Raw genomic sequence first — 23878 nt, 5'->3', positions numbered from 1 at the left:
TTTCTAAACTTCTTCCATTTAAGAATGGAGGCCACTGTGTTCTTGGGGACCTTCAATGCTGCAGAAATGTTTTGGAATTTACCACAGGTGGACTCCAATCACGTTGCAGAAAAATCTCAAGGATGATAAATGGAAACAGAATGCACCTGAGCTCAATTTCGAGTCTCATAGCAAAGGGTCTGAATACTTATGTAAATAAGGTATTTCTGCATTTTATTTTGAATACATTTGCAAAAATGTCTAAATCAGTTTTTCGCTTTGTCATTATGGAGTATTGTGTATAGATTGATGAGGAAAGTATTCAGACCCCTTCACTTTGTCCACATTTTATGACGTTAGTCTTATTCTAAAATTGACATGTATCAATTTTAGAATAAGACTAACGTCATAAAATGTGGACAAAGTGAAGGGGTCAGAATACTTTCCGAATGCACTTTGAGCATACTGTAGAAAAGAAAATTCAAAAAGTATCCTGGAATGCAGGAAGTAAGTAACCCCGGTTTCCCCTCAAGGTGTGTGTTCATTGGGGTGACACGCTCAGAACATTGCGGATAGAAATACGCTACATAGAGAGACACTGATAAGAGAATCAATGATACAATACGATGATGGGAGAATCCCCAGCTCTATTACTTTAAGTTTCTATCTGCAATGCAGTGAAGGTTTCAGCCACCTGGATTGCATTCATTAAGGCACACCGTAGCCAAATGTTTTGCAACAGAAAATGTCAACTAGTGTTTCTTATTAGTAGTTCTTCCCTGTTTCAGTCTGTTTTCTTCCATTTAGTGCCTAATGAATACGACCCAGGAATAATTCCCAGATTCATTTTCCTCTGCCCTCCCAATTACCTCCATTGTTCATCATCCAATCAGATGAGGAATGACAAATGTTCCTTTAAGCCATTACAAATAACCATGATGGACTGGTCTCAGTCAATCCATGGGTTCAAAATGACTGGACCTCCGTTGTCTTTTAATGGACCACAGTCACAGAGCCGAGCGGCTGCTGTACTTATTGTCCATGGTTACCATGGCGACAGACTTTGAGAGCCGCTCAGTATAATAGGACTGGTGCTGAAAGTAGTCCTGGCCATGTCTTGTAACATTGCTCCTTTGGGGGTAAAACATTGTCGCATTGGACTCTGTAGATCTGTTACGGGGAGCCAGGGTTGTAGGTATAGACACAGGGCCGGGCAAAGGTGCTTGGTTTGGGTCAATGTGTCTCCCCCTCCATCCTCAAAATGGTCTAAAAGGAAGAGGGCTGTTGGGTAAGGGTTATGTGGTACAGGCCTGTCCGTGCCATTGGACAAATCCTTCCTCTCAGGGGAGCAGATGGTGGACCTCAGTGCTATGTCATATCCTCTTCCTCTGAGCAGTAGTCCTGCCCCTGAAAAAGCAAAGCAGAAGATAGAATAGAATGAAGTCCTCCCCAGACACTGATCTAACCACCCCCACACAGACACTGTTTGGTCGTCTTGCCGACCCCTATGAGGTCACTGCTAAAATCCCAGATCTGTTTGGTCGTCTTGCCGACCACTATGAGGTCACTGCTAAAATCCCAGATCTGTTTGGCCGTCTTGCCGACCCCTATGAGGTCATTGGTAAAAATCAATTTGGTCGTCTTGCCGACCCCTATGAGGTCATTGAACTCTCACCTTTTCTATCTTCTCATCCAGCATCCTGAAGAACTCCTGCTGGCTCTCTGAAGAATGAATCCTGTGGAGAAAGGAACAAGACAGTTCCAATTCAACACTGTTAGTTCAGGGATGGAGAGGGAAAACCCTGCATTGTGAGTGACCGAATGACAACAAAAATAGTTGGTTGAGCTTACTGTGTTTTCCCATTGCCATTTGATCCTGTGTCGTCTGTTTGTTGGACCGTGGTGAGCAGGGCAGTATTCTCCTGAAACACACACAGGGCTATCACTGATACTGCTGCTCAAATATTTGTTACTTTTATTTATTCATTTTTTCTTTAACTGCATTATTTGGTTTAGAGCTTGTAAGTAAGGACTTGACTGTAAGGTCAAATACCTGTTGTATTCGGACCATGTGAAAAATACAAATGTGATTTTAATAGATGTTCTGGCCAATATATTAAGTATCCACATTTTGTAATGGAACACATCTCCTTAGAACTTTATATTTTTATCAATGACCTCATAGGGGTCGGCAAAACAGATCTGGGATTTTATCAATGACCTCATAGGGGTCGGCAAAACAGATCTGGGATTTTATCAATGACCTCATAGGGGTCGGCAAAACAGATCTGGGATTTTATCAATGACCTCATAGGGGTTGGCAAAACAGATCTGGGATTTTATCAATGACCTCATAGGGGTCGGCAAAACAGATCTGGGATTTTATCAATGACCTCATAGGGGTTGGCAAAACAGATCTGGGATTTTATCAATGACCTCATAGGGGTTGGCAAAACAGATCTGGGATTTTATCAATGACCTCAGGGGTTGGCAAAACAGATCTGGGATTTTATCAATGACCTCATAGGGGTTGGCAAAACAGATCTGGGATTTTATCAATGACCTCATAGGGGTTGGCAAAACAGATCTGGGATTTTATCAATGACCTCATAGGGGTTGGCAAAACAGATCTGGGATTTTATCAATGACCTCATAGGGGTCGGCAAAACAGATCTGGGATTTTATCAATGACCTCATAGGGGTTGGCAAAACAGATCTGGGATTTTATCAATGACCTCATAGGGGTTGGCAAAACAGATCTGGGATTTTATCAATGACCTCAGGGGTTGGCAAAACAGATCTGGGATTTTATCAATGACCTCATAGGGGTTGGCAAAACAGATCTGGGATTTTATCAATGACCTCATAGGGGTTGGCAAAACAGATCTGGGATTTTATCAATGACCTCATAGGGGTCGGCAAAACAGATCTGGAATTTTATCAATGACCTCATAGGGGTTGGCAAAACAGATCTGGGATTTTATCAATGACCTCATAGGGGTCGGCAAGATGACCAGCATTTTTCTACAGCTGGCCATGCTTTCCACTTGGCTATCCCTACCCCGGCCAACAGCTCTGTACCCCCACTTCTCCTTCACCCAAATCCAGATAGCTAATGTTCTGAAAGAGCTGCAAAATCTGGACCCCTACAAATCAGCTGGGCTAGACAATCTTGACCCCCCCTTTCTTTCTAAAATGATCCACCGCAATTGTTGCAACCCTTATTACTAGTCTGTTAAACCTTTTTTCGTATCGTCTGAGATCCCTAAAGATTGGAAAGCTGCCGTGGTCATCCCCCTCTTCAAAGGGGGAGACACTCTAGACCTAAACTGTTACAGACCTATATCTATCCTACATTGCCTTTTTATAAAGTCTTCGAAAGCCAAGTTAACAAACAGATTACCGACCATTTCGAATCCCATCGTACCTTCTCTGCTATGCAATCTGGTTTCCGAGCTGGTCATGGGTGCACCTCAGCCACGTCCTAAACAATATAACCGCCATCGATAAAAGACAGTACTGTGCAGCCGTCTTCATTGACCTGGAGAAGTCTTTTCGACTCTGTCAATCACCACATTCTTATCCGCAGACTCAACAGCCTTGGTTTCTCAAAAGACTGCCTCACCTGGTTCACCAACTACTTCTCAGATAGAGTTCAGTGTGTCAAATCGGAGGGCCTGTTGTCCGGATCTCTGGCAGTCTCTATGGGGGTGCCACAGCGTTAAATTCTCGGGCCGACTCTTTTCTTTTGTATATATATATCAATGATGTCGCTCTTGCTGCTGGTGATTTTCTGATCCACCTCTACGTAGACGACACCATTCTGTATACTTCTGGCCCTTCTTTGGACACTGTGTTAACAACCCTCCAGATGAGCTTTAATGCCATACAACTCTCCTTCCGTGGCCTCCAACTGCTCTTAAATGCAAGAAACTAAATGCATGCTCTTCAACCTATCGCTGCCCGCACCTGCCCGCCCATCCAGCATCACTACTCTGGACGGTTCTGACTTAGAATATGTGGACAACTACAAATACCTAGGTGTCTGGTTAGACTGTAAACTCTCCTTCCAGACTCACATCAAACATCTCCAATCCAAAGTTAAATCTAGAGTCAGCTTCCTATTTCGCAACAAAGCATCCTTCACTTATGCTGCCAAACATACCCTCGTAAAACTGACTATCCTACCGATCCTCGACTTCGGCAATGTCATTTACAAAATAGCCTCCAACACTCTAGTCAGCAAATTGGATGTAGTCTATCACAGTGCCATCCATTTTGTCACCAAAGCCCCATATACTACCCAACACTGTGACATGTATGCTCTCGTTGGCTGGCCCTCGCTTCATATTTGTCGCCAAACCCACTGGCTCCAGGTCATCTATAAGTCTTTGCTAGGTAAAGCAGCAGCACCCACCCTTAGCACGCGCTCCAGCAGGTATATTTCACTGGTCACCCCCAAAGCCAATTCCTCCTTTCGGCCGCCTTTCCTTACAGTTCTCTGCTGCCAATGACTGGAACGAACTGCAAAAATCACTGAAGCTGGAGTCTTATATCTCCCTCTCTAACTTTAAGCATGAGCTGTCAGAGCAGCTCACAGATAACTGCACCTGTACACAGCCCATCTGTAAGTAGCTCATCCAACTAGCTCATCCCCATACTGTTATTTTATTTATTTTGCACCCCAGTATTTCTACTTGCACACTCATCTTCTGCACATCTATCACTCCAGTGTTTAATTGCAATATTGTAATTATTTCGCCACCGTGGCCTATTTATTGCCTTTCCTCCCTTGTCCTACCTCATGTGCACACACTGTATATAGACTTTTTCTATTATATTATTGACTGTTTGTTTATTCCGAGTAACTCCGTGTTGTTTGTGTCGCACTGCTTTGCTTAATCTTGGCCAGGTCGCAGGTGTAAATGAGAACTTGTTCTCAACTAGCCTACCTGTTTAAATAAAGGTGAAAAAAAATACACTAAGTTGCCTGTGCCTTTGAGCTACTTGGAAAATTCCAGAAAATTATGTCATGGCTTTAGAAGCTTCTGATAGGCTAATTGACATTGAGTCAATTGGAGGTGTACCTGTGGATGTATTTCAAGGCCTACCTTCAAACTCAATGCCTCTGCTTGATATCTTTGGAAAATCAAAAGAAATCAGCCAAGACATCAGAAAAAAATTGTAGACCTCCACAAGTCTGGTTCATCCTTGGGAGGAATATCCAAATGCCTGAAGGTACCACGTTCATCTGTACAAACAATAGTACACAAGTATAAACACCATGGGACCACGCAGCTGTCATACTGCTCAGGAAGGAGACGCGTTCTGTCTCCTAGAAATGAACGTACTTTGCTGCGAAAAGTGCAAATCAATCCCAGAACAACAGCAAAGAACCTTGTGAAGATGCTGGAGGAAACTGGTATCAAAAATATCACGGGGTGGCAGCATCATGTTGTGGGGGTGCTTTGCTGCAGGAGGGACTGGTGCACCTCACAAAATAGATAGCTTCATGAGGAAGGGAAATTCTGTGGATATATTGAAGCAACATTTCAAGACATCAGTCAGGAAGTTAAAGCTTGGTCGCAAATGGGTCTTCCAAATGGACATTGAGCCCAAGCATACTTCCAAAGTTGTGGCAAAATGGCTTAAGGACAAAGTCTAAGTGTTGTAGTGGCCATCACAAAGCCCTGACCTCAATCCTATAGAAAATTTGTGGGCAGAACTGAAAAAGTGCGTGTGAGCAAGGAGGCCTACAAACCTGACTCAGTTACACCAGCTCTGTCAGGAGGAATGGGACACAATTTACCAAACTTATTGTGGGAAGCTTGTGGAAGGCTACCCAAAATGTTTGACCCAAGTTTAACAATTCTGACCCACTGGGAATGTGATGAAATAAATCACTCTACTATTATTCTGACAATTCACATTCTTAAAATAAAGTGGTGATCCTAACTGACCTAAGACAGGGAATTTTTACTTTGATTAAATGTCAGGAATTGTGAAAAACTGAGGTTAAATGTATTTGGCTAAGATGTATGTAATCTTCTGACTCCAACTGTATATTTCACTGGTCATCCACAAATCAAACTCCTCCTTTGGCTGCCTTTCCTTCCAGTTCTTTGCTGCCAATGACTGAAATGACTTACAAAAAAATCCCTGAAGCTGGAGACTTATTTCCCTCACTAACTTTAAGCATAAGTTGTCAGAGCAGCTTACTGATCATTGCACCTGTACACAGCCCATCTGTAAATAGCCCACCCAACTACCTCGTCCCCATATTGTTTTTTTTTTTTTTTTGCTCCTTTGCACCCCAGTATCTCTACTGGCACATCATCTTCTGCAGATCTATCACTCCAGTGTTAATGCTAAATTGTAGTTATTTCACCACTATGGCCTATTTATTGCCTTAACGCCCTAATCTTACTACATTTGAACACACTGAATATATATTTTTCTATTGTGTTATTGACTGTACGTTTGTTTATCCCATGTGTAACTCTGTTGTTTGTGTCGCAGTGCTTTGCTTTATCTTGGCCAGAACTTGTTCTCAACTGGCCTACCTGGTTAAATAAATATAAAATAGGATATTCTTTGTTAAACGATTTGAAAAAGTGTGTGTCAAACTGTATGATGAATGAGTAACTAAACATCAGTCTTTCTCACCGTGCTGTCCTGGTCGCAGTTGTTTAGTCTGTCCTCTTCTCTATTTATAGACTTCACACTTGCCACACCTTTCTTGTACTCATCTGTAAGAAAGAGCGGGCGTATGAGGGGTTTGGGTTAAAAAAACATGCAAGAGTGCATTTATATTTTTTGCCATTAACACTACCAGCAACATCAACTTATTTTTGCTTGTGACAATACATTTTTATTTGATATCTGCATGCTTCAGATTAGAGGATGACTGATTAGAGCATATATCCATGACAGTCCCCATCAATTATATTGATCAGGAATCGAATGTTCATCCTGATAAGAGGAGAGGAGGAGGAGCTGCGGTAATCAGCAGAACAATCAGTGGCATCCAGGTCAATACTTGACAAAAATAATGACATGCTCAAAGTAACTGTTCAAAGAAGGTCCTCTTTTCACAATGGTTGGAAGGCAGGACAGCTCCTGCCCCCCCCCCCCTCTCTTCACACACACACACACACACACACACACACACTAAGCATAGAGATTAGAGGAAAGGGAAACAGATGCATGATGCACAGCCAATGACCTAATAAAGAGAGAATGACCTGACAACAGACATGCAGCCATAAACAAGCCTCATCAGAACATAATGTCATAACAGTAGTACAAGGTCTTCTTGTTCCTCATTTTACAGGTCAATAGGAACAAGATAAAATGATTGGTATTAATGGAAAATATGGGACCCATATTAGGAACCAAGGATTGGAACCAAAATTATTTTTCTGAACAGAACCACAAACAAATGTGGGCCTTTCCACTGTTCCAAACTGCAAAATAAAGTTCTGAACCGGTTCGAACCCCCAAAAAGTGCAGGTTTATATGGTTCCTTTCTGTTCCTTTTTTAACCTGTGAAATCAAGTTTAAAAAAAACATTTAGCTCATTAAACTGCTGCTACTCAGTTTATCTTATATCCTGAAGCCTAGTCACCTTACCCCTATACATATCTACCTCTCCAGTATCCCTGCACATTCTATATGTGCTATTGGAACCGACCCTGTATATAATATGCTTATTTACTTATTGTGTTCTTCATATTTCTTCTTATTTTTCGCCCCCCTAGCATTACATTCTTATTGATTATTGCAGTGTTGGGTTTTGAGTTTGAAATAAAGGCATTTCACTGTACTTGTGAATGTGACATTACAACTTTTAACTAAATTACTTCACTAATCAGTGCGAATTGAGCAGGCAAGCTAGTTGTTTACATGCGTGATGGACAGTGTAGCCTTATGGCGCAAGATGCGACTGAAATTTTGCGGGTGAGGAGAGAGCGAGAGAGGGTTGAGCATCTTGTTATGGCATGCATTATCTGAATTAGGTTCGTAGAATTATACCTAGGAGGACCGGCTTATATGGAGGAACTTTGAATGTCCTTTTGAGCTCGCTAGCTAAACACGTTTTACCTTTTTGTAGTTAATAAATCCAGCGTGAAACGTGATAACGAGGCCTATAGTATCCTTAAATAGCATTGAAAAGATTAATCCATTCTTCTCCAACTAATAAATAATCTCTTTACCGGTCTTCTGAATCACGTTTGTAACGTCAGTGCAGTAGCCTATGGTAACATCAGTACAGTAGCCTATGGTAACATCAGTATGGTAACGTCAGTGCAGTAGCCTATGGTAACATCAGTACAGTAGCCTATGGTAACGTCAGTATGGTAACGTCAGTACAGTAGCCTATGGTAACGTCAGTACAGTAGCCTATGGTAACATCAGTATGGTAACGTCAGTACAGTAGCCTATGGTAACATCAGTACAGTAGCCTATGGTAACGTCAGTACAGTAGCCTATGGTAACGTCAGTATGGTAACGTCAGTACAGTAGCCTATGGTAACATCAGTACGGTAACGCCAGTATGGTAACGTCAGTATGGTAACGCCAGTATGGTAACGTCAGTACAGTAGCCTATGGTAACGTCAGTATGGTAACGCCAGTATGGTAACGTCAGTGCAGTAGCCTATGGTAACATCAGTACAGTAGCCTATGGTAACATCAGTACAGTAGCCTATGGTAACGTCAGTATGGTAACGTCAGTACAGTAGCCTATGGTAACGTCAGTACAGTAGCCTATGGTAACATCAGTATGGTAACGTCAGTACAGTAGCCTATGGTAACTAAACATGCACACACACTGGCAAAGATTTGCCTCTGGCAGGCAGGGACGCAGGCACTGGAATACGTTTCCAAGTGACAGAGTAAGGGCTTTGTAACCGGTTCCCATGCTTTTAAAATAACCAGAACAGTAAGGATCACGTTCGTTCCCGGTTCCGTTCCTTGAAAATGTTACTTATTTTGCGGGTTTCTGTTCTGTTCCCAGAACCGGTTCCAACCCCTGTAAGGAACTCCTGGTTTGAATAATTTACTGAAACTGCTGTTTCATTGTAACGACCCAAGTTAACCCTATTGGCACTGTGTGGATGGCGTTTTTTCATTTGACCCACTAATGGTTAGGTTAGGTTATGATTGGGGGAGAGGAATCTGATCCTAGATCTGTACCAAGGGGAAACCACCTCGGAGTGGTAAAGCACGATGGCACAGTGTGCTGTCTGTAAATCAGGGTTGTATTCAGTGAGGTGAAATGTTCCTAACATTGCAGAGAGAATTGTAACATATGAAACTAACATACAATTCCATATTCTACTGAGACACACATTTTTATTTTACAGCATGTTCCGATATGAATGGATGGTCTGAGTCTCCTAAACACAACCCAGGTGAATGTGTTTCCAGCACTGACCAGAAAGAACATCCCCATTGCTGTAGGCTTTACTGCGGCCCTCCTCACCACTGGGCACGGCCAACACCTGCTTGGCCGAGGTGCAGCCCATCTCCTCACCCACACACATCACAGGCTGACCTAGAGGAAGGGAGGGAGGTAAAAGGAGACAAAGATATGAATAATTCATAAATAATTTATTGGACTTACATAGTGCTTTTCTAGACACCCAAAGTGCTTTACCTACTGTAGCAAGGAGGAAGCTCACCTCATCCACCACTAATGTATAGCACCAACTTGCGCCAGGACGCTCATCAAACATCAGCTATCAGTTGGAGAGGTGAGGAGTGATATATGCCCTTTAGAAACGAGGTGGATGATTATGTGGCCATGATCGAAATATGGACAGGTTGCGAATTTAGCCAGGACACCGGGTTTAACATCCCTACTCTTACAATAAGTACCATAGGATTCTTTGTGACCACAGAGAGACAGGACACCTGTTTAACGTCTCATCCGAAATGGAAGTCAATGAACTAAGTTGACCAGACCCAGCTGCTATCGCATTGGTGTCTATGGGAGAGCCACCCCCTTAAGTAGACAGGAACTTAATAAAAAATCTAAGTTCAACTCAGGTGTTTATCAATCTTAATTTATCCACCATCTTTGACAGCACCCTATGCAGGGCTATGTCCCCATCACTGCCCTGGGGCATTGGGATTTGATCTTAAGACCAGAGGGAAGACTTTCCCCCTACTGGCCCTCTAACACCACTTCAGCAACATCTGGTCTCCCATCCAGGGACTGACCAGGACCGACCCTGCTTAGCTTCAGAGGCAAACAATGAGGTGTAATGGGTTCGCACTAAAACAAATGTCTTCTTCAGTGTGTAGGACAGAGGCAAGCCAGAAGTGGGATGCAGACCAGGGTGGTATGCTGCTGGAAGAGGAGGAGTGGGGGTGAAGGATATACATTCCAGATAGAAGTGGCCCATAACCACAGATCTGAACTTAACCATCAGGAGGATGGGAAATATCTGACCTTGTGTCAGTGACTAGTCAATTAACTTGCCAATTAGGAGGCCACCCAAATGAACATTTCACCATGATTAAGTAATCAGAAATATCCAATAATATCCCACTGGCCAAGGCCTTCACTAAGTCTACATGAATATATGAAGAGGCCTTGTTTTATGAAGAGACCTTGATTTTTAATTGTCCAATCACAACACACGGTTTAGCGATGCGCAGTCGTGAGCTCCAATCACAACACATGGTGTGCCAGCTGCACCTCACACCATGGGCCATTCAAAGGCGTTCGCGATGCCAATGGTGCCAATGCGCGGGGTAATCTCCTGCGAGACGGATTGGGCCACCAGCAAATGGAGGGACGTGACAATTAGGAATATGCGTTCGTGACCCAATCAAGTTACCAGCGATGTCTTGTACGAATGGTAGACGAGAGTATATACATAATGGCTGGTTGTGTGTGCTATTGAGGCATGTTTGTTGATGGTCAAGAGCACGGATAAAAAAAATTATAACATGAGCCCTCAAATGGAGACGTATTGTTTGTAGTGCAAACATGCAATAGGCTATATTAGGAAAGCTATATGGTCATGTATGCCATCATCAGGCTATTTCAATGCATCGAGGATGCTATCAATTGAGCTTTATTACAGGCAGGATATAGCAACTATTATTATTTATTTCGTAAGCAAGAGCTGGAAAAACGGGACCAAAATTGAATTGAATTGAATTTAAATTAAAAACTGAATATCAGCTTTTGAGTATAATAACAAAAGAAAATCCAATAAGAACACGGTTCCATTGCACAACGATTCCCTATACAAAGAGCCAGCAAACCTTAACACAAACAAAACGACTGGACAAGACAAAATACAAATATCCAATGTTATCGCAAGGACAAACATTACAAAATTTACCATTTTTTACAGGATCTGTTCATGGTTCTGCCTGTATTGGTTCTTAGGCGTTCGACCAGCTTCAAAGGACAGGCGCCGGCATCAGGGACATCTGCATCTCTCAATACACCATCAGACATAAGCAATCGAGGTGCTATCCGTCTGGCTCACTGTCTGGTCCGGTCTGGATAATCGAACTTTATGAGACAAAAAATATAAACAAAATTACATTACAAAATATTATCGGTTTTTTTTTTTTGCAACAAATTCCGTTGCGTTTGTTTTTGTATAACTGACAAACGATACAGTTATGGCTATTTGTAAGAAAGTTGCAAAATAACGGATTTGCAGTCGGACCCAATTCCAGGGCGCAACAACATGGACTTCCGGCCAGCTCACACATCGAGCTCCCCTCCAGCGCGTCAGAATTGACAGCAGAAGCTACGTAGCCAAGTTTATAGGAAGTTTTGGCACAGCCAGTAAACACCTACAACTCAATCTGTAGTGTGAATTTCAGAGATTTCGGTCAATATGGTTTTGCTGACAATGATCGCTCGGGTAGCAGATGGACTGCCGCTTGCTGCATCGATGCAAGAAGACGAGCAGGTTTGAATGAATAAAATGTGTTTCCTAGCTAAGGTTAGTCCTCGATCACGACTCGGTGTCATTGCATTGCACATAAGTCATTTGACGAAGGCGTCTTCTGTATGTGGTTGCTCTGTCAATCTGAACATTTACACACATCGCTTGCGGTACAGTTTTTGGAAGCATAAGGACCTTGTCTTTCAAATCAGCTAGAAATAATATAACAAAAATGGTTAAATTGATACACACCTTGAAAGGGTTAGTGTTCCCACATGGCCATATCTCTATGGTACAGTGCACGTTTACAGAAAACATACTGAAGACAAGAGGCAACCACATGTGTTAAAGATAGCTATCTATCTAGAAAATCAAATCAAGTTTTATTCGTCACATGCGCCGAATACAATTAAATGCTTACTTACAAGCCCTTAACAAACAATGCAGTTTAAAGAAAAACGAGTCGTAAGTAAAAAATAGTTAAGATAAAAATAACAAATAATTAAAGAGCAGTAGTAAAATAACAGTAGCGAGGCTATATACACGGGGTACCGGTACAGAGTCGATGTGCAGGGGCACAGGCTAGTCGAGGTAATTGAGGTGATATGTACATGTAGGTAGAGTTAAAGTGACTATGCATAGATAATAGAGTAGCAGCAGCGTAAAAGAGGGGGACGAAAACAATACAAATAGTCTGGATAGACATTTGATTAGCTATTTAGGAGTCTTATGACCTGGGGGTAGAAGCTGTTAAGAAGCCTTTTGGACCTAGACTTGGTGCTTCGGTACCACTTGCCGTGAAGTAGCAGAGAGAACAGTCTATGATTAGGGTGGCTGGGGTCTTTTTAGGGCCTTCCTCTGACACTGCCTAGTAAAGAGCTCCTGGATGACAGGAAGCTTGGCCCAGTGATGTGCTGGGCCGTAAGCACTACCCTCTGTAGTGCCTTGCGGTCGGAGGCCAAGCAGTTGCCAGCCATACCAGGCAGTGATGCAACCAGTCAGAATGCTCTCGATAATGCAGCTGTAGAACTATTTGAGGATCTGAGGACATATACCAAATATTTTCGGTCTCCTGAGGGGCAATAGGCTTTGCGTGCCCTCTTCATGACTGTCTTGGTGTGTTTGGACCATGACAGTTTGTTGGTGATGTGACACCAAGGAACTTGAAGTTCTCAACCTGCTCCACTACAGCCCCGTTGATGAGAATGGGTGCGTGCTCAGTCCTCCTTTTGCTGTAGTACACAATCATCTCCTTTGTCTTGTTCACGTTGAGGGAGAGGTTGTTGTCCTGTCTCATCTTTGTCGGTGATCAGGCCTACCACTGTTGTGTCGTTGGCAAACTTAATGATGGTGTTGGAGTCATGCCTGGCCATGCAGTCATGCGTGTGCAGGAAGTGAGCACGCACCAATGAGGGGCCCCCGTGTTGAGGCTCAGCGTGGTGGATGTGTTGTTACCTATCCTTACCACCTGGGGGCGGCTCGTCGGGAAGTCCAGGATCCAGTTGCAGAGGGAGTCCCAGGGTCCTTAGCTTAGTGATGAGCTTTGAGGGCACTATGGTTTTGAACGCTGAGCTGTAGTCAATGAACAGCATTCTCACAAAGGTGTTATTTTTGTCCAGGTGGGAAAGGGCAGTGTGGCGTGCAATAGAGATTGCATCATCTGTGGATCTGTTGGGGCGGTATGCAAATTGGAGTGGGTCTAGGGTTTCTGGAATAATGGTGTTGATGTGAGCCATGTCCAGCCTTTCAAAACACTTCATGGCTACAGATGTTAGTGCTATGGGTCGGTAGTCATTTAGGCAGGTTACCTTAGTCCCTGTGCCCAGGAACACTATGGTGGTGTGTTTGAAACATGTTGGTATTACAGACTCGGTCACGGACAGGTTGAAAATATAAGTGAAGACACTTGCCAGTTGGTCAGTGCATGCTCGGAGTACAAGTCATGATAATCCTTCTGGCCCTGCGGCCTTGTGAATGTTGACCTGTTTAAAGGTCTTAAGCACGTTGGCTACTGAGAGCGCGATCACACTGTCGTCTGGAACAGCTGATGGTCTCATGCATGCTTCAGTGTTGCTTGCCTCGAAGCGAGCATTGAACTAATTTAGCTCGTCTGGTAGGCTCGTGTCACTGAGCAGCTCGCAGCTGTGCTTCCCTTAGTAGTCTGTAATAGTTTGCCAGCCCTGCCAAATCCGACGAGTGCTAGAGCCGGTGTAGTATGATTCAATCTTAGTCCTGTATTGATGCTTTGCCTTTTTTATCGTTGTTCGGAGGGCAGCTCCTTGAAAGCGACAGCTCTACCCTTTAGCTCAGTGCAGATGTTGTCTGTAATCCATGGCTTCTGGTTGGGGTACGTACAGTCACTGTGGGGACGACGTCATTGATGCACTTATTTATGAAGTCAGTGACTGATGTGGTGTACTCCTCAATGCCATCGGAAGAATCCAGGAAGATATTCCAGTCTGTGCTAGCAAAACAGTCCTGTAGCTTAGCATCTGCGTCATCTGACCACTTCTTTATTGACCGAGTCGCTGGTGCTTCCTGCTTTAGCTTTTGCTTGTAAGCAGGAATCCGTAGGATAGGATTATGGTCAGATTTTCTACATGGAGGGCGATGGAGTGCTTTGTACGTGTCTCTGTGTGTGGAGTAAAGGCGGTCTAGAGTTTTTTTTTTTTTCCTCTTGGAATAAAACGGATCCAAGTTTCCTGCAATAAAGTCCCCGGCCACTAGGAGCGCTGCCTCTGGATGAGCCTTTTCCTGTTTGCTTATGGCCATATGCAGCTCATTGGTTGCGGTCTTAGTGCCAGCATTGGTTTGTGGTGGTAAATAGACAAACTCTCTTGGTAAATAGTGTGGTCTACAGCTTGTCATGAGATACTCTACCTCAGCCAAGCAACACCTTGATACTTCCTTACTATTAGATTTTGTGCACCAGCTGTTGATTACAAATATACACAGACCGCCACACCTTGTATTACTGACGACGGCTGTTCTATCTTGCCGATGCAGCGTAAACCCCGCCAGCTGTATGTTATTAATGTCGTCGTTCAGACACGACTCGTAAAACGTAAGATATTACAGTTTTTAATGTCCCATTGGTAAGGTATTCGTGATTGTAGTTCATCTATTTTGTTATCCAATGATTATACGTTGGCTAATACGACTGATGGTAGAGGCAGATTACCCACTCGCTGTCGGATCCTTATAAGGCACCCTGACCTATGTCCCGATATCTCCGTCTCTTTCTAATGTCAATCACAGGGATTTGGTTCTTGTCGGGTGTCTGAAGTAAATCCTTTGCGTCTGATATCCTGATATCTTGAAGCTCTTTTCAGTCATAAGAGACATTGTCAGAAACGTTATGTACAAAATAAGTTACAAATAACGCAACAAAATACACACAATCGCACAATTGGTTAGGAGACCGTAAAACGGCTGCCATCTACGGCGCCATTATTTATTATGCTCAGAACACCTGTGTGTAAGTGTGACTCAGGAAGTGGAAGCTGTATGGATTAGAGGTTGACCGATTATGATTTTTCAACACCGATTTATTCGAGGAACCAAAAAAAGCAGATTAATCGGCCAATTTGTATATTTATTTGTAATAATTGCAATTACAACAATACTGAATGAACAATGAACCCTTTTATTTGAACTTAATATAATAAATAAATAAAATCTATTTAGTCTCAAATAAATAATGAAACATGTTCAATTTGGTTTAAATAATGCGAAAAGAAAGTAAAATTGCAATATATGCCTTGTAAAAAAGCTAATGTTTAAGTTCCTTGCCCAGAGCATGAGAACATGTGAAAGCTGGTGGTTCAATATTCCCAGTTAAGAAGTTTTAGGTTGTAGTTATAGGAATTATGACGCGTCAACTATTTCTCTCTGTACCATTTCTATTTCATAAACCTTTGACTATTGGATGTTCTTATAGGCACTTTATTGCCAGCCTAATCTCGAGAGTTGATAGGCTTGAAGTCATAAACAGCGCTGTGCTTCAAGCATTGCTAAGAGCTGCTCGCAAATGCAGTAAAGTGCTGTTTGAATGAATGCTTACGAGCCTGCTGCTGCCTACCACCGCTCAGTCAGACTGCTCTATCAAATATCAAATTAATTATAATAAACACACAGAAATACGAGCCTTTGCTCATTAATATGGTCAAATCCGGAAACTATAATTTCGAAAACAAAATGTTTATTCTTTCAGTGAAATACGGAACCATTCCGTATTTTGTTGAGCGGGTGGCAACCCTAAGTCTAAATATTGCTGTTAAATTGCACAACCTTCAATATTATGTACAATTTTGGCAAATTAATTACGGTCTTTGTTAGGAAGAAACAGTTCGCAACGATCCAAGTGACCCAAACTGTTGCATATACCCTGACTCTGCTTGCACTGAACGCAAGATAAGTGACAGAATTTCCCTAGTTAATATTGCCTGCTAACATGCATTTATTTTAACTAAATATGCAGGTTTAAAAATATATTTTAAGAGAGGCATTGATGTTTATGGTTAGGTAAATTTGTGCAATGAATGTGCTTTTTTCGCGAATGCGCTTTTGTTAAATCATCAACCTTTTGGAAAAGTTGAAGTAGGCTGTGATTCGATGATAAATTAACAGCGCATTGATTATATGCAACGCAGGACAAGCTAGTTAACCTAGTAACATCATCAACCATGTGTAGTTAACTAGTGATTATGTAAAGATTGATGGTTGTTTTATAAGAAAAGTTTAATGCTAGCTAGCAACTTACCTTGGCTCATTGCAGCCACAAGGTCCTTTTGTCGCTGCACTCGCGTAATAGGTGGTCAGCCTGCCACGCAGTTTTCTCATGGATTGTAATGTAATCGGCCATAATCGGCGTCCAAAAAGGCATATTACAGATTGTTATGAAAACTTTAAATCGGCCCTAATTAATCGGCCATGCCGATTAATTGGTCGACCTCTAGTATGGATCTGTGCTGAGACAGTAAGTGTGTTTTTTATTTTTTATTTGAAGGATTCTTTCTCGCTGTTGAAAGATGAGGGCCATATGTTTTGAAAGCCATATTGCAAGCAATGATTATTGACGTTTCTAAGTGTTAAATCACAGCGTTGGGATTGTAGTTAACCTGAACCAGACATCGGTGAAGCTTATGACTGAGAACTCCAGGGAGAAGGCAGAATGATACCTGGAGTTTGAGAGCTATGCTATACAGTGCAATCGGAAAGTATTCAGACCCTTCACTTTTTCCACATTTTGTTACGTTACAGCCTTATTCTGAAATGGATCAAGTCATTTTTCCCCTCATCAATCTACACACAATACCTCATAAAGACAAAGTTAAAACAGGTTATTAGACTTTTAAAAAAAATTATTAAAAAGAAAAAGCAGAAATATCTTATTTACATAAGTATACCCTCAGAGCAAAAACCAAGCCATGAGGTCGAATGAATTGTCTGTAGAGCTCTGAGACAGGACTGTGACAAGACACCGATCTGGGCACCGATCTGGGTACCAAAAAATGCAGCATTGAAGGTCCCCAAGAACACAGTGGCCTCCATCGTTCTTAAATGGGAGAATGTTTGGAATCACCAAGATTCTTCGTAGACCTGGCCACCCGGCCAAACTGAGCAATCGGGGGAGAAGAGCCTTGGTGAGGGAAGTGAACCCAATCTTTGGAGAGACCTGAAAATAGCTGCGCAGCGACGCTCCCCATCCAACCTGACGGAGCTTGAGACGATCTGCAGAGAAGAATGGGAGAAATTAATCAATCAAATGTATTTATAAAGCTCTTTTTACATCAGCAGATGTCACAAAGTGCTATACAGAAACCCACTCTAAAACCCCAAACGGCAAGCAATGCAGATGTAGAAGCACGGCAGCTAGGAAAAACTCCCGCGAAAGGCAGGAACCTACGAAGAAACTCCCCAAATACATGTGCCTAGTTTGTAGCGTCATACCCAAGACGACTCAAGGATGTAATTGCTGCCAAAGATGCTTCAACAAAGTACTGAGTAAAGGGTCTGAATACTTATGTAAATGTGATATGAGTTTTTTTTTTTTTAATATAAATTAGCAAAAAGTTCTAAAAGCTGTTTTTGCTTTGTTATTATGGGGTATTGTGTGTAGATTGATGGGGGGGACAATTTAATCAATTTTAGAATAAGGCTGTAAACGTAACAAAAAGTGAAGGGGTCTGAACTTTCCTGAATGCACTGTATATACATACAAAAGTATGTGGATACCCTTTTAAATGAGTAGATTTGGTTATTTCAGCCACACCCATTACTGATAGTTGTTTGAGCGCACAGCCATGCAATCTCCATAGTCAAACATTGACAGTAATATAACCTTACTGAAGAGCTCCATGACTTTCAACGTGGCACCGTCATAGGATGCCACCTTTCCAACAAGTCAGTTAGTCAAATTTCTCCCCTGCTAGAGCTGCCCTGGTCAACTGTAAGGGCTGTTATTGTGAAGTGGAAATGTCTAGGAGCAACAACGGTTCAGCCGCGATGTGTTCCAACATCTAGTGGAAAGCCTTCTCAGGAGGATGGTTATAGCAGCAAAGGGGGACCAACTCCATATTAATGCCCATGATTTTGGAACGAGGTGGTCAACAAGCAGGTGTCCACATTGGTCATGTTAGTGTGTTTTAGTAGGCTATAGGTAAAGACCAGATTAAATTGAGAATAGTCTGAGTATATTATCAAGTGGTTGTCAAATTGTGAATGAGAGACTGATGAAGTGTGTGCAGATGTTCGATGAGCAGGTGTACACATACTTTTGGTCATGTAGCATACTTCCTAACTAATTTAACTAGCTAGCTAGTTAGAAGGCTAAATCATGTTTGTAAAGTTAGCACGGCTAAGTTGTATCATATTCTGCTGAATACTACTAGCTAACATTTTATTTTCCCATTTGCTTTCTATCAGATATAGTGTAGAAGTTTGTTATAACTGCAAACATGTTATTTTATACCCCTTTATCTCGCCTATGTTTAGTCAGGAAGAGACTTGCAACACTACCAGAGCCAGGCTAAGCAGCTCTGCCGCAAACTCAATGCCCAGAGCCCCAACAGATGTACCCTGGAGGCTGGGGTCATGTCTTTCCAGTAAGTATTGTTAGAAGTGGATTTTCTTAATATTATATATTTTTATCTTTTACATTTGTCTTAAATAATATCATAGTCACTACTGCATCCAGAGTGATATTGTTGGGGAGGGTTACTACACTGAACAAAAATATCAACGCAACATGTAAAGTGTTGGTTTCGTGAGCTGAAATTTAAAAAAATCCCAGAATAGTTCCATATGCACAAAAAGCTTATTTCTGTCAAATTGTGTGCACAAATTTGTTTGCATCCCAGTTAGTGAGCATTTCTCCTTCGCCAAGATAATCCATCCACCTGACAGGTGGCATATCAAGAAGCTGATTAAACAGCATGATCATTACACAGGTGCACCTTTTGCTGGGGACAATAAAAGGCCACTTGAAATGTACAGTTTTGTCACACAACACAAGGCCACAGATGTTTTGAGGGCGTGTGCAATTAGCATGCTGACTGCATGAATATCTACCAGAGCTGTTACTACATAATTTAATGTTAATTTCTCTACCATAAACTGCTTCCAATGTCATTTTGAAGAATTTGGCAGTATATTAACCCAGCCTTAGAACCGCAAAAACACGTAACCACGCCAACCCAGGACCTCCACATCAGGCGTCTTCACGTGTGGGATCGTCTGAGGGGGGGTTGCTGAGGAGTATTTCTGTCTGTAATAAAGCCCTTTTGTGGGGAAAAACTCATTTTGATTGGCTGAGTCTGGCTCCCCAATGGGTGGGCCTGACTGCCAAGTTGGTGGGCCTATGCCCTCCAAGGCCCACCCATGGCTGCACCCCTGCCCAGTCATGTGAAATCCATAGATTAGGGCCTAAAGAATTTGTCAATTTAGTGAGTTCCTTTATATGAACTGTAACTCAGTAACATCTTTGAAATTGTTGTTTATATTTTTGTTGAATATAATAAGCTAATGAAGATGAATTTCTCTTTCACACACACAGCCAATAGGATTGGAGTTGGATGGACTCGACACACACACTCTACAGGTTCTCCTAGGCTGAACATGTAAAATTGTACCAAAAAGTTACTTATTAATTGAGTAACTATTGACTAACTGATAATAACCAAGCTGATGAGGCCTTAAGAACACATCCTTGTGTAAATTTGAATTACCAGCATACTGAAAACACTAACACTAAGTAACATGATTAATCTTCTATGCACAATTGTCATTTTATATTTTGCATACAGCCTATCCACCATTCTATATTTACCAGTCAAGTAGCAGTCTTGTGTGATAATCAAAGGTGGAACTCTCTAGGACCTCCTCCTAAATCTGTGTTTATAATACTGTCATTATTATCTTTGTGTATTTCGTGGTATTGAGGAAGTCAAAGCGATGTTCCGATTTGTGTCCTTGCCGTTCATTTAGTATGCACTGCGGTGTGTCTGCTGTGTCATTCAGGGCCCAGAGTTGTTTTGTGAGTAAACTAGGCAAGACTGGTAATGTGGTCAGGAGTAACTCTGGAGACAATTAACCTTTTTACGATAACTCTCTAGCCTGTCACTGGACGGATGCTGTGGGTCTATGTGGAAATCTCAATGAAGCTTCACTATAACTCTGTAACTTTCCATTAACATACTACTGTCTGTCTCCCCAGCTATGTATTAGAACATGGTGTGTGCTACTTGGCCTTGTGCGAAGCCGTGTTTCCCAAGAGGCTGGTCTTTGGGTACCTGGAAGACCTCCAGACAGAATTCCATGAGCAGCATGGAAAGAAAGTCTCCACAGTCTCCAGGCCGTACTCTTTCATTGAGTTTGGTGAGAGGTTGTCTTTTTTTCACTCATTATCGTCCCATTTTTAAGACATCCCAGGCAAACAAAAAGCATTTGGGAAATGTCCTTTCCTTCATAATGCCTTTCCTTAATCCACACTGACGTAAAAAAACAACAACTAAATAAGTCTGGCGAAAGCAAATTCCCTGCTATGTTGCTGTCCCCCATTCCATGTTTTTTGATTCAGTGCAGCAGAGACGAGTAGACAACTAGAGGATGCCACATTAGAGTAGGGTGTCAGGTAGCCTAGAGGTAAGAGCGTTGGGCCAGCAGCCTGAAGGTCTCTGGTTCAAATCCCCAAGCCAACAAGGTGAAAAATCTGTTGTGCCGTTGAGCAAGGCACTTAACCCTAATTGCTCCTGTAAGTCGTTCTGGAAAAGAGGGTCTGCTAAATGACTCAATGTAATGGAGATGCACCATAAACCAACACTTAGTGTGTAATTGCGTCTCATCCTTCCTCTGTCCTCAGACACATACATCCAGAAAACCAAAAAAACCTACATTGACAGCAGGGCACGGAGGAACCTGGGCAGCATCAACACAGAACTGCAGGATGTCCAGCGGATCATGGTGGCAAACATTGAAGAGGTCCTGCAACGAGGAGAGGCCCTATCAGGTCATTTATAATAATCATACCTCGTACAGTACACAGCCCTGGCATCAAACCCACCATACAGACATAAAATACACATCATTCATTTAAAAGGGATAGTTTAGCAGATGTTTTCATACATACAGTTGAAGTCAGAAGTTTACATACACAAAACTCGTTTTTCAACCACTCCACAAATGTCTTGTTAACAAACTATAGTTTTGGCAAACTTTGCATGACACAAATAATTTTTCCAACAATTGTTTACAGACAGATTATTTCACTCATAATTCACTCTATCACAATTCCAGTGGGTCAGAAGTTTACATACACTAAGTTGACTGAGCCTTTAAACAGCTTGGAAAATCCCAGAAAATTATGTCATGGCTTTAGAAGCTTCTGATAGGCTAATTGACATAATTTGAGTCAATTGGAGGTGTACCTATGGATGTATTTCAAGGCCTACCTTCAAATTCAGTGCCTCTTTGCTTGACATCATGGGAAAATCTAAAGAAATCAGCTAAGACTTCAGAAAGAAAGTGAGACCTCCACAAGTCTGGTTCATCCTTGGGAGCAATTTCCAAATGCCTGAAGGTACCATGTTCATCTGTACAAACAATAGTACACAAGTATAAACACCATGGGACCACGCAGCCGTCATACCGCTCAGGAAGGAGTCGCGTTGTGTTTCCTAGAGATGAACGTGCTTTGGTGCGAAAAGTGCAAATCAATCCCAGAACAACAGCAAAGGACCTTGTGAAGATGCTGGAGGAAACCGGTACAAAAGTATCTATAGCCACAGTAAAACGAGTCCTATATCGACATAACCTGAAAGGCCGCTCAGCAAGGAAGAATCCACGGCTCCAAAACCTCTCTAAAAAAGCCAGACTATGGTTTGCAACTGCACATGGGGACAAAGATCGTACTTTTTGGAGAAATGTCCTCTGGTCTGATGAAACAAAAATAGAACTGTTTGGCCATAATGACTATTGTTATGTTTGGAGGAAAAAGGGGGAGGCTTGCAAGTCCAAGAACACCATCCCAACCAGGAAGCACGGGGGTGGCAGCATCATGTTGTGGGGGTGCATTGCTGCAGGAGGGACTGATGTACTTCACAAAACAGATAACATCATGAGGAAGGGAAATTCTGTGGATATATTGAAGCAACATCTCAAGACATCAGTTAAAGCTTGGTCGCCAACTGGTCTTCCAAATGGACAATGACCCCAAGCATACTTCCAAAGTTGTGGCAAAATGGCTTAAGGACAACAAAGTCAAGGTATTGGAGTGACCATCACAAAGCCCTGACCTCAATCCCATAGAAAACTTGTGGGCAGAGCTGAAAAAGTGTGTGTGAGCAAGGAGGCCTACAAACCTGACTCAGTTACACCAGCTCTGTCAGGAGGAATGGGCCAAAATTCCCCCAACTTATTGTGGAAAGCGTGGGGAAGGCTACAGAAACGTTTGACCCAAGTTAAACAATTTAAAGGCAATGGTACCAAATACTAATTGAGTGTATGTAAACTTCTGACCCACTGGGAATTTGATGAAAGAAATAAAAGCTGAAATAAATCATTCTCTCTACTATTATTCTGACATTTCACGTTCTTCAAATAGTGGTGATCCTAACTGACCAAAGACAGGGAATTTTTACTAGGATTAAATGTCAGGAATTGTGGAAAAACTGAGTTTAAATGTATTTGGCTAAGGTGTATGTAAACTTCCGACTTCAACTGTATAATGGAGCTGGATCCATATTCAATGACATCAGTTGTTGAATCGCAATATCTGTTAAACGGCAACCATCACTTTCATACATCAGTTATCACCAGCACAATACCCGTTTCAACATGTGAAAAAGGCACATTTCTAAGTTTTGTAGAGTACTTTTTTATTTTTTTAATGTTCTATCTGTTGACATCAAAGTTAAAACAGTGATGTTCCAAACACTGAGATTCACAGTTACATATACTCTCCCTTGTATTAGAAACTTGTTGCACATTTTGAAAATCCTAGTTCTTTAAAAACTTTTAGTCATACTTTCATGTCAGGAATTGCCCACCTTTCTTATTCATTTATGATTTGAAGCCTGCATATACATTCACAGTAAGATATAATGCAGCTTTTGGTTACATTACGGTCCTAAATATTCATCAGAAATGTTTTTCCCTACAGCTCTCGACACCAAAGCCAGCAATCTGTCCAGCCTTTCAAAGAAGTACCGCAGCGATGCCAAGTACCTCAACACCCGATCCACCTATGCCAAGATAGCAGCCGGGGCAGTCTTCTTCATTACACTCATCGTCTATGTGCGTTTCTGGTGGATCTGATGCGTAAGGACTGTGAAAGAGGAGATAGTCTGGGTTCCCTTTGTAACCAAATATTAAAACTGTCAATTGTAATATATTAATGGTTTCTGTTAACAGCAAAGCTTAAGTTCCTACATGGGTGCCTTAGGGGGAGGGTGGGACCTTGTACACGGGTGCCTTAG

At 42.1% G+C, this 23878-nt stretch overlaps 2 protein-coding genes across 4 annotated transcripts; one reads left to right on the top strand and one right to left on the bottom strand.

Annotated features, from left to right (window-relative positions):
• Positions 1-360: 360 nt before the first annotated feature.
• Positions 361-11572, bottom strand: LOC112227133 (uncharacterized protein C1orf21 homolog). 2 transcript variants are annotated; one of them, XM_024391984.2, is made up of 6 exons: positions 11343-11572; positions 9419-9538; positions 6646-6728; positions 1831-1898; positions 1655-1715; positions 361-1386 (listed from the first exon to the last, which is right to left on the bottom strand). In XM_024391984.2, exons 2-6 carry the CDS (start codon positions 9525-9527, stop codon positions 1348-1350), a joined length of 360 nt encoding a protein of 119 aa, XP_024247752.1. In that variant the 5' UTR covers positions 9528-9538; positions 11343-11572; the 3' UTR covers positions 361-1347. The 2 variants fall into 2 exon arrangements, with proteins under 2 accessions (XP_024247752.1, XP_024247751.1); XM_024391983.2 differs by having other exon boundaries at positions 1831-1901; positions 11343-11540.
• A 107-nt stretch (positions 11573-11679) lies between these two features.
• LOC112227132 (vesicle-trafficking protein SEC22b-B) lies at positions 11680-23863 on the top strand. 2 transcript variants are annotated; one of them, XM_024391981.2, is made up of 5 exons: positions 11680-11927; positions 18900-19009; positions 20620-20780; positions 21265-21411; positions 23563-23863. In XM_024391981.2, the coding sequence occupies exons 1-5, from the start codon at positions 11853-11855 to the stop codon at positions 23715-23717; spliced, it is 648 nt and encodes a 215-aa protein (XP_024247749.1). In that variant the 5' UTR covers positions 11680-11852; the 3' UTR covers positions 23718-23863. The 2 variants fall into 2 exon arrangements, with proteins under 2 accessions (XP_024247749.1, XP_024247750.1); XM_024391982.2 differs by having other exon boundaries at positions 11836-11960.
• The last annotated feature ends 15 nt before the right edge of the window (positions 23864-23878 follow it).

This window comes from Oncorhynchus tshawytscha, linkage group LG28, assembly GCF_018296145.1.
Source record: "Oncorhynchus tshawytscha isolate Ot180627B linkage group LG28, Otsh_v2.0, whole genome shotgun sequence".
NCBI classification, from domain to species: domain Eukaryota; kingdom Metazoa; phylum Chordata; class Actinopteri; order Salmoniformes; family Salmonidae; genus Oncorhynchus; species Oncorhynchus tshawytscha.
The sequence above is the reverse complement of the archived record's forward strand: the minus strand, read 5'-3'. Positions and strand labels throughout refer to the sequence as shown.

Bases quoted from the DNA above. Each gene is read 5' to 3' on its own strand.
- LOC112227133 (XM_024391983.2), bottom strand. From the start codon at position 9,527: ATGTGTGTGGGTGAGGAGATGGGCTGCACCTCGGCCAAGCAGGTGTTG. The intron at 6,729-9,418 runs GTCAGTGCTGGA...TCTTTCTTACAG, and splicing joins CAATGGGGATGTTCTTTCTG to ATGAGTACAAGAAAGGTGTG. The intron at 1,387-1,654 runs GTGAGAGTTCAA...TTGCTTTTTCAG, and splicing joins TGGATGAGAAGATAGAAAAG to GGGCAGGACTACTGCTCAGA.
- LOC112227132 (XM_024391981.2), top strand. From the start codon at position 11,853: ATGGTTTTGCTGACAATGATCGCTCGGGTAGCAGATGGACTGCCGCTT. The intron at 20,781-21,264 runs GTGAGAGGTTGT...CTCTGTCCTCAG, and splicing joins GTACTCTTTCATTGAGTTTG to ACACATACATCCAGAAAACC. The intron at 21,412-23,562 runs GTCATTTATAAT...TTTTCCCTACAG, and splicing joins ACGAGGAGAGGCCCTATCAG to CTCTCGACACCAAAGCCAGC.